At 41.7% G+C, this 17,887-nt stretch overlaps 1 protein-coding gene across 3 annotated transcripts in view; it reads right to left on the bottom strand.

Moving 5' to 3' along the window:
• LOC137655658 (3-hydroxy-3-methylglutaryl-coenzyme A reductase-like) overlaps positions 1-17,887 on the bottom strand; it is a 160,480-nt gene that overhangs the window by 25,864 nt on the left and 116,729 nt on the right. For 2 of the 3 annotated variants that reach the window (XM_068389596.1, XM_068389597.1), the window contains exons 6-10: positions 16,184-16,290; positions 15,006-15,110; positions 8,068-8,201; positions 4,608-4,774; positions 3,703-3,917 (exon numbers count right to left, since the gene is read on the bottom strand). In XM_068389596.1, coding sequence (XP_068245697.1) covers positions 3,703-3,917; positions 4,608-4,774; positions 8,068-8,201; positions 15,006-15,110; positions 16,184-16,290 — 728 coding nt within the window. The remainder of the gene's footprint in view (positions 1-3,702; positions 3,918-4,607; positions 4,775-8,067; positions 8,202-15,005; positions 15,111-16,183; positions 16,291-17,887) is intronic. The other variant, XM_068389598.1, reaches the window with a different exon arrangement.

Raw genomic sequence — 17,887 nt, 5'->3', positions numbered from 1 at the left:
AAAATCCTCTAACAAGGACTAAGCTTGGACTGCATGTCATGCAACACAGCTCAAGGTCTATGGGAGCAGGTGTGGTAACAGACGGGATTAGCGGCTGAAGTGTAACCATTACCTTCCCTGTAAGCATGTTATGCTTAAATAAAAGTCCATAAGAGGTTATGCAGCTAAAGGCTCCCTCCAAATGACAGAGTCCTCAAGGGAATATCAGAAGGAGGGAGAAAAGAACTTTCTCATCTACAGGGACCTTATCCTAGAAAAGCTAAGTTCTCTGAGTGAGAGTTCACTGGTGCAAAGCAGCAGACTAGAAGGCAACGTTATGAAACTGCTTGACAGTCTAGTGAGTTGGCAACAACCCAAGATGTGCTGAGAAGCATGCGGTAAGGTATGCAGAGCATGATGTATGCAGAGTATGCTGTATGCAGAGCATGCTGTATGTAGAGCATGTAGAATGCAGAGCATGCTGAAAGCAGAGCATGCTGAATGCAGAGCATGTTGTATGCAGAGCATGCTGAATGCAGAGCATGCTGAATGCTGAGCATGTAGTAAGCAGAGCCTGCTGTAAGCAGAGCCTGCTGTAAGGAAAGCAGAGCGTGTGCATGGCGTTTAACATTTCTCAGAAATTCCATGACCAGTGCTAGAGTGCTTTATGCATGCTTGCATGGGGTTTAAACCATGGTATGCTGAACAGCAGAGTCAGAACGAGCTGGAACAACAATAGTGTGGTTTCCTCTTCAAGACTCCGATGAGGGAACACCTGAGGCTCAGTCTGCCAAGGCTGAATAAAAGACAAGCAGAAGGGAGGCGCATGGGTGGAGGAGGCTGACTCCTAGCATGAGTGGTTGAACCCAAGGGTTGCGCTTGCTGAGCGGTTGGCGGAAGCGGAGTAGCAAGTTCCAGTTCCTGTGGTGTGAGCGGAGCGCGATGAGGAAGAGGCTGCGCAGAACAAGGTAAATGTCTCGCAAGCTGAGGCTCCTGAGGCGCAAGGCTAAGGTGTTGTGGTGCTTGCCTTATGGAGGGTTGAGCTCGCTGCAGCAAGAGCTGAGGAAACTGACTCATGGACGGGAGAGGTTGTTGTACCTCAACCGAGTGTTGCATCACTGGTGGAGCAGCAAGTGGAGGCGGAGGAAGAGAGGTATAATCCTCCTGATCCCAACGTAAAGGTGCCTTAAGAAAAGCGGAGGCTGAACACCACAGGGAACAGCAAACTCAGCACGTGTCTCAACATCGTACGCCTGGCAGGTGGAACTGCTGGCAGGTGGTACTGCGATCAGGCGGAGCGAGTGTAGGTGGAGGGAGTGTAGGCGGAGGCGGAGGAGCAACACTCTCAGCCCGACACTCACGCAACAAGTCCGAAAGCTGTGCTTGCATGGACTGTAGTAGAGTCCACAACATCATACGCCTGGCAGATGGTACTGTGATCAGGCGGAGCGAGTGTAGGAGGAGGGAGTGTAGGCGGAGGCGGAGGAGCAACACTCTCAGCCCGACACTCACTCATCAAGTCCGAAAGCTGTGCTTGCATGGACTGTAGTAGAGTCCACAACATCGTACGCCTGGCAGATGGTACTGTGATCAGGCGGAGCGAGTGTAGGAGGAGGGAGTGTAGGCGGAGGCGGAGGAGCAACACTCTCAGCCCGACACTCACTCATCAAGTCCGAAAGCTGTGCTTGCATGGACTGTAGTAGAGTTCACAACATCGTACGCCTGGCAGATGGTGCTGCGACCAGGCGGAGCAGGTGCAGGCTGGGCGAGCACAGGCGGAGCAGGTGCAGGCTGGGCGAGCACAGGCGGAGCAGGTGCAGGCTGGGCGAGCACAGGCGGAGCAGGTGCAGGCTGGGCTAGCACAGGCGGAGCGAGAACAGGTGGAGGGAGTGTAGGCGGAGGAGGAGGTGCAACACTCTCAGCCCGACACTCACGCATCAAGACCGAAAGTTGTGACTGTATGGATGCACTCGGGTTGTGAACTTTAACTTCGTACGTCTGGCATAGGTCTGGACTAAACGTTTAAGAAGTCTTGAGACCTGAGACCAGCGTTACTCTGCCTTTATTTTCTCCCCTAATCTCTTCTGCAGACGAGCAAAATAAGGGCTCAATCGTCTGCGGGTGGGAGTGACGGTCTCGGTAAGACACGCCCACAACCACCGAGAATACTTCTGTGCGCCGATCAAGGCCTGCTGAACCCTTATGCCCTTCGACATTGCTTCTCCCCTGGGCTTGGGAGCTTGCAAGAGGTCCCGGACTGGGAGGACGACTGGCGCGCACAAAAGTACCCTCACGCACTAATCACTTATCACTTTGATTTCTGTTTGCACTTATTTCACTGAACTCGAAACTTTAAGTGGTTTGTACCTGAAATACGCAATTCTATCCTTTCTCAAAGTTAGTAATTGCGACAACAGAATTACAATGTAACAGAAAAATCTAATGAAAGATAATTCAGTGGTTGGAAAGAGACTAAACACTAGATTACTCTAGAAACGTTTAGTTTCTTCCCCTAAAGAGACTAGGGAGAAGAGCAAAAAAACGATAACGACGTTACTCGTACGCCTGGCAGGCTTGAATGAAACGTTTATCCTATTTCTCCCTCCGTCTCTATCTCTCTCTCTCTCTCTCTCTCTTGACTTAGAACCTGAGAGAAGAGCCCAATCATATATATCGTTAAAACATATTATTGTTAAAGGAAAAAAACTGAAAAGTTCCTTTATTAGGATCAAAACCATTAAGTTAAGAAAGAATGAACAAAACGCTAGACACGGTTACTCTTACTGCAACGTGAAACCGTGAACATTCTTTCTCTATCGTAACGATAGAGTGCAAGTTGAACGTTCTGAACGTCAACACCTGCAGAGACAAAACAAAACGTTAGTTCAACTTTGAAAACAGTACGAGACTATCAAAGAAATTCTTTCAAAAACATTAAAATAGCATAATATGTTAACAGGTAAAACCGAAATGACGGGCTCAAAGTTAATTAACTTCGGTAAAACACCGCCTACTATTAGGAAGGTCGAATATAAACAAATATAAAAATTAATTTTAATGAGTTTATAATAAAAGGAAGTTAATCGAAGAGGCCTATAAGAGGCGGAGAGATATAAAATAAATCTATAACTTTTGTTAAGCAAATTTAAGAAAGAGAGTCTATACTCTCTTAGACACCAACACTTCCGTCTAAGGGAAGGGTCGGCCATTGAAAGGTGAACGAGAGTTCATACTCTCTCGTCACCAAAATTAATCAAATTAATTCCAAAAGCTAACTAAGCTAATATAGAAGTTTCCAGTAAAGCGACAGCCGAAATCAAAGAGAAATACTTCACCAAAGTCGTGAAAATACTCCAAGAACATAAGCGTATCCCAGAATGTCTTGCCGGAAGCACGACAGAGGAATAATTGAGGAGGTGTCAACAAGAAGTACTTGAGTACCTGGCCACAGGTGGCGCTGGTAAATACACCCCCTTCTAGTATTGTGATAGCTGGCGTATCCCTCCATAGAATTCTGTCGGGCAACGGAGTTGACAGCTACATGATTATCGGGTAAGTTTAATATTGAAAATATTTGAACTATTGCAGCAAGTTACTACAAGATAAAAAATAAAACAAAAAAGTACACATGACACTTAAATTATATCAATAAGTACAGTATACCCTATTATAGGGAATATTTTACTAGAAATATATTCAATAAAATTAGGAAAATATACATACCACTGAATTCATAATGTTGATACAATCATCTAAAGATCTTGGAGGACACTCAGGTTTCTCATCTTCTTTATTTTCCATGGCAGGAGAAATTGCCTCTGTCTGAGTACTAACGTCTTCCTTCTTAACGGATACTGTAAGAGATTCGTCACAGGTCGAGTTAAAACTGACGGTGCGGCTTCTAGCGCAATGGCGGAGAATTCCACCAGTGTTCAACCCTGTTGAACATCAATAATATACAGATTATATCACTACCTTCAACTTTGTCAATTTTTTCAAATTGCAAGTAAATGTCCTCTTACAACCTTATCACTTCTAATAACTTTATAACTTATCCAACAAGAAGTTGATGGTACTGGACATGTAAATAAAAAACATCAAAAAAACAAAGTACAGAACTTCATTTTCATGTACAGTACTAATATGCATGATAAAAGATTTAATGGAGCATTAAATTACAGTATTGTAGATAACATATGATGTGAAATTAATAGTTACAAAAACTTATGATGACCATCTTTGCAGAGGAATCAGCAAAATTGCAATTTATTAAAGAGTTAAAAAATTCAACATTAGAAACCTGAGTAATATCAATTGAAGGGTTCCCCAACTGAACCATTTGACAGAGGAAAAAAATAAATATACATCCACAATTTTTTTCAATAGTTTAACCTGCAGAAAAGATGATTAAAGAGAGAGAAAGATACGCATCTTAAGAAAGAAAGTCCTCTACAGCATTACCATGCCTGTTTATAAATAACCAAATCATCTGTGACAAAAAAGAAACAGAAGTTGAATAAAATCACTTTCTTAATGGCTGTGAAACAGCATTCATCTTTCACACATGAAATTGAGAAAGAAATAAAACAAGAGGACACAACCAACTAATCTTTAAAACGATCTCCTACCTTTGCCACTTAATGAAGGGGACTGATTGTCATCTTGAGAGGTTAATAAACTATCATGGATAAGATGCTCTTCTAAATGTCCCTGTGACTCAAACAATACGTACTTGATGATCAAGGCTACCAACAACACCATAAACACAACGTGGTCTAGTCCTGCATTGAGCAACCTGAATACAAAAAAAACACAAAATTTAATTTGAATAATAAAATTTATTTCTTTACTCACCCGATGTTCATATGGCTTTTTTTTTCTATATTTACACCTAAAGTTCTTTTTTAAACATTCAAATTTGTTCAACTTTCAATATCAACATGCTTCTAGTAAAGTAATGAGAGAGACTAGTGCGAGTGGTGTATGGGCATCGCATGACTGTTTTCTGCACATATGCTAGTCTCATTAGTACTTGTATACAAAAAATTCACATATGGAGAAAAAATTTTTCTCGCAGAGTAATATTCTTCTTTGTCTACATCATATCACTGCAAGAATTTTTTTTTTCTCGCAGAGTGATATAATACTTGTAAACCGATTTGAATTTTTGCGCTCGCATACCAATTTGCTCATAATCCCACTTACTTGTAAACTGAGGTACTACTGTACTATCCCTGTAGACTAATTACCCAAAAGCCCAAAGCTAGGCAACTTAAAACACAAAACTTATCACAACCTGGCAGAGGGGTATGTCGAGGTTGAACAGATGCAACAGGGAAACTGATACAACAAAAGAGGCCGTGACACTCCACTTCTTGCCATTAACCAAAACAAGAGTGTCTCATTCCTTTACTAGAAGCCTGTGTCTATTAACCCTTTTACCCCCAGGCTATTTGGAAATTTCCAACCCTTAACCCCCAAGGGGTTATTTTTTTCCCAGCACATTTTGCAGTATATTTTTTTTAAATTGCTCTAACAGCCTTAATTTTTGTCATAGAGAGGTCAGGTTGGTCTCATTCTCTTGGAAAATGCCTGAATTTTCGCAAAAAATTGACAAAAATATGCAAAAAAAATTTTAAATAGCATTTTTTTGTAAGGACGTACCGGTACGTCCATGGGGGTAAAGGGATGAGTTTTGTGAAACGTACCAGTACGTCCTTTGGGGGTAAAAGGGTTAAAAGGGAAGAAAATGGGTAAATGTCAATAAACAGCTTCTAGAGAAGAAGCAATATGACCATCACGGGAGGTTCATAGAAATAGTATATGATCAAAGATGCAATAACACCAACATTTTCACTTATGTCAAGCCCAATACAATACTTGGAGCTAAGGAGAGTACTAATGCTTTATTACTTTATACTCAATAGCAAAATCCTATACCTGTACAGTATTGTACTGAATAAAGTTTTCTCTAAAATTTAAATAATTTCTCTAAAATTTAAACATAAGTTTTGAAAAAAACATTCCTTTTTTACATACATGTTTCATTACTTTGAGGCATCATAAGTATTCTTATTTACACAATTTAATCATATACCACAATAATACATAAAATGGTAAAGTAATAATTAGCTGTCAGTAAGAAGGTTATCATCTTTAATGGGAACTAAATCACTTTAGCATTTTCAAACCAGGTTCTAATGCATAAAAAGTACAGTAACAGTACTTTTCAATATAGTACTCGCAAATGTACAATTCAGTAACAGTACTTTTCCATATAGTACTCGCAAATGTACAATTCTGTAAATCTGAAATTTTGACTGATGCATCTACTATAATAACTCTATATAAAACTTTGTTAATATCTTGAGTTATTCATTCATTAAGGAGAGTACTGCAGCAGTTTCTGTTATTCACTCAAAAATCAGTTAATTCTTTAATGCTCTGCCTGCAACTCTTTTTCAGATAATCAAGAAATAATAGTGTGGTAATAACAGAGCAAAACCTTTTTCAATAGTAAAGCACAACAAAAAATCTAAAAACCTAAGTGTTTTACGTAAAAATTTAAAAATTGCTTACAACAATGAAGTAATAAAAATGCAAAAGAGCTACCAAGAAAACACTGAGAGCACATAGAATTGCACTAACATGGATCAAGGCATACATTAAAAGAAAAATAATACCTTGGCACTTTAGCCAAGTTGGTCAAATTCCACTTACAAAAAAAAATATTGATAAACAGCAGTGTTTCAATGAACACGATAAATCAAGCTGTAATTCAATAATTCTGGATTAAAGGTCCTAGCAGGACGTAAATTTGACAACTTTCAATAAACAGTATGTCTTCCTGGCACTAAATGAAACCTACACTAACACAAAATTACAGTCAATGTTGCTTATATACACCTTCTTGAACTCACTGACAATAGGCATCCACATATTTTCATCATAACAACAATGCTTCTAATTTTAGCTTTAACTAAACTAGGGACATAACAAAAGATTTAAAAAAGCCCAGAAAAGACAATGGGAATCCACGCTGTTATGTGTCCACATGCCCACAGAGAATAAACAATTTGAAAGGCTTGTGTGGCAACACTACAATATCCTACATTTTAACATTAATTTCCTTGCTTCTAGCATTTCACTTTACACTCATGTCTTCTGGCTTCTTCCCATCTATCTGTCCTCTTCAACTTTACATTGTTTTAATATTCCTCTTCCATTTGAAACAAATCTCTCTTTTTTACATATGGTATATAGTAAACAGTATCATCAGATATATCTATTGAATTCTTTCAAAAATAAAAGAATTACTCTCCTGTCTCTAGAGTCTCAAAGCAACTGTAGCACTTTAAAAGTTGAGTTTAATTCAATTGAGAAGGCCATTAGAACATCCCTATCTGGGTTACAGTAACGTGAAACCACTGGCACTCCTTACCACTAAGTGCTAGATTGTTTCATATCTTTACTAGGGGCATGTATCTCATAAAAGAAAAGAAAATCTATTTTTTTTTTTTTTTTTTATAAATTTTAGGAGTAAACGTTGAAGCAATACGAACATCAGGGAAGGTTCATAAATATAATTATGCACAATATTTATTTCATACGCAAAAGATTTTTTTCGTGAGCTTTCATTTCTGGCCATGTATAAGTGGATTTACACCAAAGTATTTTTTGCAATGGTATAAAATTGGATGGGCACAGAAAAGTGAAGTAAAGGATGAACCTGCAGATAATCATGACAAACTGTACAGTTTATGTGATATGCTGTAAGCTTATCTAGTACTGTATATTAATGTAACCATCTCCTTATCATTTGGTTTACTAAACCTAACATACAAAACTAGTATAAGCTACAGTACAATGCTCTGTTTCCTTTAGCATATGCAAGGTTTTGTAATAAAAAAAAATTCAGATACGGAGTAATATATTTACAAAACACTAACAGTTTAAAATTACGTCATGCATTACAACCAAAGAAAACGAAGCAAGGCAGGTACAATTTTATAGTATGAACTCCCAAAATGTGAATCCAATTCATAATTCATTTCAAAGTTAAAATATAAAAAATGGTCTCACACATACCTTACAATAACATGAGGATCAGTGGACGAATTAAATGCAGCAGCTGAATCGGAGAGTGTCATCGTGTTAGCCGATAACGATAACGACCATCGGGTAATTCCATGCACAAGCAGCAGACCAGCAGACATGATAACCTACCCGATACCAAAAAAGGTAAAATGAGAAAAATGTTATTTTTATAATAAAATAAATTTTTGAATATACTTACCCAGTGATTATATAAGCTGCAGCTCTGCTGCTCGACAGAAAACTCTACGTTAAAAATCCGCCAGCGATCGCTATGCAGGTAGGGGGTGTACTTCAACAGCGCCATCTGTCGTGCAGGTACTCAGTACTCAATGTAAACAAAGAACTCAATTTTCTCCTCGGTCCACTGCGTCTCTATTGGGGAGGAAGGGAGGGTCCTTTAATATATAATCACCGGGTAAGTATATTCAAAAATTTATTTTATTATAAAAATAACATTTTTCAATATTTAACTTAGCTGGTGATTATATAAGCTGATTCACACCCAGGGGGGTGGGTAGAGACCAGCAATAAATGTTTACATTATTATGAGCTAAGGATTTTTTATTTCATTTTAGCAGTTATTCAAAAATAACAAACAAAATAAATACAGTAAGTACCTGGTAAGGAAGTCGACTTGAACAATTACTCTGCCTTTTTAAGTACGTCTTCCTTACGGAGCCTCGCGATCCTCTTAGGATGCTGAGCGACCCCTAGGAGCTGAAGTATCAAGGGTTGCAACCCATACTACAGGACCTCATCAAAACCTCTAATCTAGGCGCTTCTCAAGAAAAGAATTTGACCACCCGCCAAATCAACCAGGATGCGAAAGGCTTCTTAGCCTTCCGGACAACCCAAAAACAACAATAAAAACATTTCAAGAGAAAGATTAAAAAGGTTATGGAATTAGGGGAATGTAGTGGTTGAGCCCTCACCCACTACTGCACTCGCTGCTACGAATGGTCCCAGGGTGTAGCAGTTCTCGTAAAGAGACTGGACATCTTCAAGATAAAAAGACGCGAACACTGACTTGCTTCTCCAATAGGTTGCGTCCATTATACTTTGCAGAGATCTATTTTGTTTAAAGGCCACTGAAGTTGCGACAGCTCTAACTTCATGTGTCCTTACCTTCAGCAAAGCTTGGTCTTCCTCACTCAGATGGGAATGAGCTTCTCATATTAACAGTCTGATAAAATAGGATAAGGCATTCTTTGACATAGGCAAAGATGGTTTCTTAACAGAACACCATAAAGCTTCTGACTGTCCTCGTAAAGGTTTACTTCGTCTTAAATAGAACTTAAGAGCTCTAACAGGGCATAAGACTCTTTCTAGTTCATTTCCAACCATATTTGATAGGCTTGGAATATCGAACGATTTCGGCCAAGGACGAGAAGGTAGCTCGTTTTTGGCTAGAAAACCAAGCTGTAAAGAACATGTAGCCGTTTCAGAGGAAAATCCGATGTTCCTGCTGAAGGCGTGAATCTCACTGACTCTTTTAGCTGTGGCTAAGCAAACCAGGAAAAGAGTCTTTAAAGTGAGATCTTTAAAGGAGGCTGATTGTAGTGGCTTGAACCTTTCTGACATAAGGAATCTTAGTACCACGTCTAAATTCCAACCAGGTGTAGCCAAACGACGCTCCTTCGTGGTCTCAAAAGACTTAAGGAGGTCCTGTAGATCTTTGTTGTTGGAAAGATCTAAGCCTCTGTGACGGAAGACTGATGCCAACATGCTTCTGTAACCCTTGATAGTGGGAGCTGAAAGAGATCTTTCTTTCCTCAGGTATAAAAGGAAGTCAGCTATTTGAGTTACAGAGGTACTGGTCGAGGATACTGATACTGACTTGCACCAGTTTCGGAAGACTTCCCACTTCGACTGGTAGACTCTAAGAGTGGATGTCCTCCTTGCTCTAGCAATCGCCCTGGCTGCCTCCTTCGAAAAGCCTCTAGCTCTCGAGAGTCTTTCGATAGTCTGAAGGCAGTCAGACGAAGAGCGTGGAGGCCTTGGTGTACCTTCTTTACGTGTGGCTGATGTAGAAGGTCCACCCTTAGAGGAAGAGTTCTGGGAACGTCCACTAGCCATTGAAGTACCTCGGTGAACCATTCTCTCGCGGGCCAGAGGGGAGCAACTAACGTCAACCTTGTCCCTTCGTGAGAGGCGAACTTCTGCAGTACCTTGTTGACAATCTTGAACGGGGGGAATGCATATAGGTCTAGATGTGACCAATCCAGTAGAAAGGCATCTATATGAACTGCTGCTGGGTCCGGGATCGGTGAGCAATATATTGGGAGCCTCTTGGTCATCGAGGTTGCGAAGAGATCTATGGTAGGCTGGCCCCATGTGGCCCACAGTCTCTTGCACACATCCTTGTGTAGGGTCCATTCTGTTGGAATGATCTGTTCCTTCCGACTGAGGCAATCTGCCATGACATTCAAGTTGCCTTGGATGAACCTCGTTACTAGAGAAAGGTTTAGATCTTTTGACCAGGTGAGGAGGTCCCTTGCGATCTCGTACAACGTCATAGAGTGGGTCCCTCCTTGCTTGGAGATGTACGCCAAAGCCGTGGTGTTGTCCGAGTTCACCTCCACCACTTTGCCTTGAAGGAGGGACTTGAAGCTTTTCAAGGCCAGATGAACTGCCAGTAGCTCCTTGCAGTTGATATGCAACGTTCTTTGACTCGAGTTCCAAGTTCCCGAGCATTCCCGACCGTCTAATGTCGCGCCCCAGCCCGTGTCCGATGCGTCCGAGAAGAGAACGTGGTTGGGAGTCTGAACAGCCAGGGGCAGACCCTCTCTGAGGCTGATACTGTCCTTCCACCAAGTCAGGGAAGACTTCATCTTCTCGGAAATTGGGATCGAGACCGCTTCTAGCGTCTTGTCCTTTTTCCAGTAAACAGCTAGGTGATATTGAAGGGGACGGAGGTGTAGTCTTCCTAACGAAACGAACTGTTCCAGGGATGATAGTGTCCCTATCAGACTCATCCACTGCCTGACTGAACATTGTTCCTTCTTCAGCATGTTCTGGATGCATACCTGGGCTTGACTTGTTCTGGGGGCCGACGGAAAAGCCCGAAAAGCTTGACTGTGAATCTCCATCCCTAAATACACAATAGTTTGGGATGGGACCAGTTGAGACTTTTCCATATTGACCAGGAGACCCAATTCCTTGGTCAGATCTAGAGTCCACTTTAGATCCTTCAGACAGCGACGACTGGAAGAAGCTCTTAGAAGCCAGTCGTCCAAATAGAGGGAGGCTCTGATGTCCGCTAAATGAAGGAATTTGGCTATATTCCTCATCAGCCTCGTAAACACAAGAGGAGCTGTGCTTAGGCCAAAGCACAGGGCTTGAAACTGGTAGACAACCTTTTCGTAAACGAATCTCAGAAAAGGTTGGGAGTCTGGGTGGATGGGGACGTGAAAGTATGCGTCCCTTAGGTCTAAAGAGACCATCCAGTCTTCCTTTCTGACCGCTGCTAGAACGGACTTTGTGGTCTCCATGGCGAACGTCTGCTTTGTGACAAAGACATTCAGCGCACTGACGTCTAGCACCGGCCTCCACCCTCCTGTCTTCTTTACCACTAAGAAGAGACGGTTGTAGAAGCCCGGGGATTGATGGTCCAGGACTTTGACTACCGCTCCCTTTTGTAGCAAGAGAGACACCTCCTGCTTCAATGCTCGTCTCTTGTCTTCCTCTCTGTACCTGGGAGAGAGATCGATGGGAGACGTTGCTAGAGGGGGTTTTCGTACAAACGGGATCTTGTACCCCTCTATGAGCAACTTCACAGATTGTGCATCTGCGCCTCTCTTCTCCCAGGTCTGCCAGAAGTTCTTGAGTCTGGCTCCCACTGCTGTCTGAAGAAGGTGGCAGTCAGACTCTGCCTTTAAAGGTCTTGGAACCTTTCTTCTTCCCACGTCTCCCTTCGGCACGAGCACCTCCTCTGCTGGAGGCTCTGCCACGAAAGGGCGGAATGAATCTGGACGCTGGAGTGTCCATCCTGGGTCTTGACAAGGTAGGCAAAGGGGTGGCTTTGCGGGCAGAGGACGCAACCAGGTCATGGGTGTCCTTCTGAATCAAAGAAGCAGCAATCTCCTTAATCAAGTCCTCTGGAAAAAGGCACTTTGAGAGAGGAGCAAACAGAAGTTCTGATCTTTGACACGGTGTCACTCCAGCTGACAGGAAAGAGCAAAGGTTCTCACGTTTCTTGAGGACCCCGGATACGAACGAAGCCGCAAGCTCACTAGATCCGTCACGTATGGCCTTGTCCATGCAGGACATTATGAGCAATGAAGATCCTTGTCAGAAGGGGAGATCTTCCTGCTCAAAGCTCCCAGACACCAGTCCAAAAAGTTAAAGACCTCGAAGGCTCTAAACACTCCTTTCAACAGATGGTCTAGGTCCGAAGGAGACCAGCATATCTTAGAGCGTCTCATGGCTAGCCTGCGGGGAGAGTCTACCAGACTTGAGAAGTCGCCCTGGGCAGAGGCAGGAACTCCCAAGCCGAGAACTTCTCCCGTGGCATACCAGACGCTCGATCTGGAAGAGAGTTTCGCAGGGGGAAACGTAAAGGCTGTCTTCCCTATGCTCTTTTTGGACTGCATCCAATCTCCTAAAACTCGTAAAGCTCTCTTGGACGAGCGGGCGAGGACGAGTTTCGTAAAGGCAGGCGAGGATGACTGCGTACCTAAAGCAAACTCTGACGGAGGAGAGCGTGGAGCCACAGACACAAACTGGTCCGGATACATCTCTTTGAACAGAGCAAGAACTTTTCTAAAGTCCAAAGAGGGTTGCGTGGTCTTGGGTTCGTCAAGGTCCGAATGTGGTTCATCAACGTGTGCCGCATCGTCATCATCAGAGAGTCCATCATCCGAGAATTGAGGAGGAAGCGGCAAAGGAGTAGGAATCGGCTGGTCAGCTGAGTCCGGTAGCACGGGTGCACGCGTGACTGAACCGGACGCAACGTCATGGAACTGTTGCCCAGTCTGTGAACTGGCAACAACCATAGCAGCCCGGGGACGCATAGCGTCTACTCCAGACTGTCTAGTCTGATGTGGGCGAGCAGAGGCAACCACACTGGGTTGCGGAGGTTGACGCACCGCGTCAAAACAAAACAACTTAGACTGTTGTTGTACCTCGCGAACGTCAACGGAAGGTTCCGTGCGTCGCTGAACGTCAACATGCGGCTGGCAGGGTACACTGGAACGCATGGGTGGCGGGACTCTCTCAGCTGGAGTGCGGAAGAAGGTCGCCTCAGCGTCCACAGGACGCACAACCGTGGTTGGTTGTAGGCAAGAGGTTGGTTCAGCATCAACCTTCTCCGCACGAAAGTCCTGCATTAGTGACGTTAACTGATACTGCATGGACTGCAGCAAAGACCACTTAGGGTCTACAGGAGCAGGTGCGGCGACAGACGGTGTGACTGCCTGAGGCGGTACCGCTTTGCCTCTCTTAGGAGGTGAGCAGTCGTCGGAAGACTGCAGCGAGTCCGAACTGACCCAGTGGCTACAACTGGGCCGTTGGACTTGCGCGGAAGGGACCGACTTGCGCTTAAGAGGCCGCGAGACCTTGGTCCATGGTTTCTTACGAGAAACCTCTTCCGCAGACGAGGAATAAATGGGCTCTCTCGTCTCTATGTGGGTGGGGCGATCTTGGGTAGATACGCCCGAAACCACGGAGGGAACGTCTGTTCGCTGATTAAAGCCTCTCGAACCCTTTGGTCGTACGACATTGCTTCTCCCCTGGACTTGGGAGCTTGCAAGAGGTCCCGGACTAGGAGGACGACAGGCACGAACAGACGAACCCTCAAGCGCAACACTATCCACAACACTATCACTCACTTTATCACCACCCACTGCACTCTTACACTTCAGCTCCTTGACGTCCGCCATGAGCTGGTTACGGTCACTAGCCAAGGACTCGACTTTCTCACCCAGAGCTTGGATGGCACGCATCATATCTGCCATCGAAGGTTCTTGAGTGCCAGAAGGGGGATTAGGAGCAACCACTACAGGGGAAGGAATAGGTTGTGGGGCATGAGGAGAGGAAAATTCAACGGAGCGAGATGAACTTCTCCTGACTCTATCTCTCTCTAGCCTACGTGTATATTTCTGGAATTCAATAAAATCGAATTCCGAAAGCCCAACGCATTCCTCACATCGATCTTCCAATTGACAGGTTTTATCCCGACAATTGGAACAAACGGTGTGAGGATCGATAGAGGCCTTCGGAAGACGCCTTGAACAGTCCCTAGCATTACACTTCCTGAATTTAGGGACTTGAGAAAGGTCAGCCATTTTGAATTGGTCAAAGGGGAATTCAAAAACTATCCAAAGTCATCAACAAATAATCCGATATCAACAAAAGAATGCAAGGATTTATTGAAGATAAAGCCTGCAAAGCGAAAGCTCAAAACTAGAAACGTGTACTTCACCAAAAAGTTGTGAAAACCAATCCAGTTAGCAACAGCGAATTAGTAGGTCTTGCCGGTGGCACGACAGAGAGAAAATTGAGTTCTTTGTTTACATTGAGTACTGAGTACCTGCACGACAGATGGCGCTGTTGAAGTACACCCCCTACCTGCATAGCGATCGCTGGCGGATTTTTAACGTAGAGTTTTCTGTCGAGCAGCAGAGCTGCAGCTTATATAATCACCGGCTAAGTTAAATATTGAAAATTACAAAATAAACAATATACATTAATACGTATATCCATAAAACAATATAACTATGTAAGCTCATTTGAATTTTCACAAAGTAAACAAATTACATCATTTATAATCATAAGATATAAAAAATACCATTAGAGATAAATTATTCTTTAAAAAGCTTATTTGACAATCTATCACAAAACAGTTATACCTCAGCCATGATTAACTGAAAGAAATGATTATGCCCAAGATACTTAATCTGTACAATATGCAATAAAATCTTGCATTTTACCTTGACTCTTTGAACAACAGGATTGGGCCTCTCCTCTTCAACCATGGCCCGTGCAAGAGTTGCCATCTGCCATGGAGGCTGGCCAGAGGAACACCTATTAGAGAGCTAAAAGAAAAATTTAAATATTAACTTTATGATAATACAAATGAAATGATAATTGCAATACCGAATCTGACAAGGGTTTGGAAAAACTACGAAACTTTCACATATGTCATTTCACATGCTTGCACCAAGAGTTATAATCACATGAGTCTTCCAAGAGCTTCCTACTGGACCTGCATCTACTACTTCCAGGTCTAACACTTATTATTAACTGCTCTCCTTCTTAATGTAGAGCCTAAATCCCCTCAATTTTTCAGATCTCTTGAAAACACTCAACTCCAACTAAAACTAGAATATCAACTCCTTGATGTAATCTAGCCATGAATTTCTTCAAACTACTCCTTCACTCCAATATAAGAACCTAATGTCTTTGTTGAATAGAATAGTTATATGTACTATAATAATTCTGCCCTTCATAATACTGGAATATTTCCATTCATTAGCACAGCAGTCCCTAAGCATTCCCAGGTTTACCATTAGTGAGGATGCCCATAAAATCAATGTAAGTAATAATTTGGGGTATTTGCGGGATTCACAGATATACAATAGCTATTACATAACCCTCTTCCTCTATTACTTCACCACCAGCTCTTAACACATGCCAGGAATTAAATCTCTTATTTCCTTCAAACATTAAACTAGATATAGCACTGTTGTCCAGAGTAACAATTTAGCAAATAATATATCCTCGTGTTCAAGATAACCATGATAAAATTTCTTACGATAACTGTATACAACTCATAGATCACAATAATTAACATTTTGTCTATACATGCATCCACTTTAAAATACTGCACTTTAAAATTTTGCATCAAAACTTCTTAAGTATGACTGATAAAAATCATAATACTGCTGTGTAGAGATACACATTAGCTATTATACAGTGATGCAATGCTTATGAACTAAAAATAGTTATATTCTTGTACAAGCAAGAAGTACCATATAAAATATTCAATTAATAGGTCATATCAAAATCTACCATTATAATAGATGGGGAGAGATATATACTGAGAGATGTCAAAGACTTTGGGAAACAACTGAATAAAATAAAACTTTAAGTTATAAAAAATACAAACCTCGAGGACAAGTGACAGACAAGCAGGGAAGAAGGTCATGAAGACAATGTAATTTACAACGATAGACACGCAAGCAAATGCACACATTTGCTCTAAACGACTCACACCTGTAAATTAAAAATAACTTTATTACCATAGCAACACAGTAAAAATATTGGTGAATGCAAATTAAGAAAGAGTCAAATTTCAAAATAAAATACTGTAAACCACAAACGAAAAATACAAATCTCATCTTATACTTATTTTGAGTATATTGGATCTTTATAAAGGGATAAAAATATCTCATCCTATGAAGATCTATGAACGAATTATACAGGGAAGAATAAGAAATTGAAGGCCAGTAAGTGAGGAACAATTTGGATATATGCCAGTAAAGGATAGAGTAGATGTAAATTTTTGCAATGAAGCAAACAATGGACAATTATGCAGAAAGACAGAGGGGACTACATCTGGTTTTTATTGATTTGAAGGCATATGATGGTGTACCTAAGCAAGAAGCATGGAGATGTATGAGAGAAGGGTGTTTCAGAAAAGTATGTAAAAATATGTACAGTATTTAGAGGTTACCACCCTAGTAAAGAGCACTGTGGGAACAACAGGGAAATTTAGAGTGAGCATTGGTTTATATCAAGGTTCTACTCTCAGTCCTTACATCTTTGATCTTATGATGGATGTTATTACAGCAGGTGTCAGACAGGAAGTCACCTGGAGTATGATGTTTGCTCATGTTGTTTTGGTAGACCTGATTAGAGAAGGGGTGGAAAGTAAGAGATGTGGAGATAAGCTCTTGAAGATCAAGGTTTAAAGATAAGTAGGGCTAAGATAATATCTGTGGATGGGAGAAAGAATACAGGGTACTGTTAAAATGGGCTTGGATAACATCAAGTTGGTTAAAACCCTTGGTCCTGTGTGATGGATAATGGAGGCATAGCTTCAAAAATTAACTAGAGGATACAGTGTGTTTGGGTGAACTGGAGACCATCATCAGGAAACTATGTGAAAAGAGGGTTAGTGCAAAGGTAAAATGACGGTTATATGAAAGTGTAGTTAGACCAGCTTTGGTGTATTAAGCTGAAACTTGGCCAATAAAGAAGACTCATAAAAGGAAGTTAGGAGTGGCAGAAATGAGTATGTTACAATAGATGTGTGGAGTCACGAGAAGGGGCATGATCAGAAATTAGTATATTGGAGTGACAGTCAAAGTAGGAGATTGATTGATTTGAGGTTTTCTGGCATCCTGACATCTAAGGTCATTGACGCCAATTAAAGTAGGAAAAGTGTCAAAAATAATTCAGCAAACAAGACTACTGTACAGTGGTTTGGGCATGTCATGCAGAGAGGATTGTGTGTGCCAAAGGGTTATGGACATGGAGGTGGATGGGGGAAGGAAGAGGGAAAGCCAAAGTTCAGATGGAAAGATAAAGTAACAAATGACATGCGGAATAAAGGATTCCCAGGATAGAAGAGAATGAAAATGGGTTATATGAAACTGCAACCCCAAACAGAGATGGGTAAAGGCTGTAGACAGAAGAAATTTGGATCTACAATTAAATATGTATATGTAAATAGTTAAAACTATAAATTGTCAACCAAAACCAGTAATTTTTAATCGCTTTGCAATACCAATATATGAACGCTATTAGCACCAAAGATGCACTTCCAGTTTACTATAAACTAACAACATCAAGTCTCCAACCACAAAAT

This window comes from Palaemon carinicauda, chromosome 16, assembly GCF_036898095.1.
Source record: "Palaemon carinicauda isolate YSFRI2023 chromosome 16, ASM3689809v2, whole genome shotgun sequence".
Taxonomy (NCBI): Eukaryota; Metazoa; Arthropoda; class Malacostraca; order Decapoda; family Palaemonidae; genus Palaemon; species Palaemon carinicauda.
Note: the sequence above shows the minus strand (reverse complement) of the source record. Positions and strands in the feature narration are given on the sequence as shown.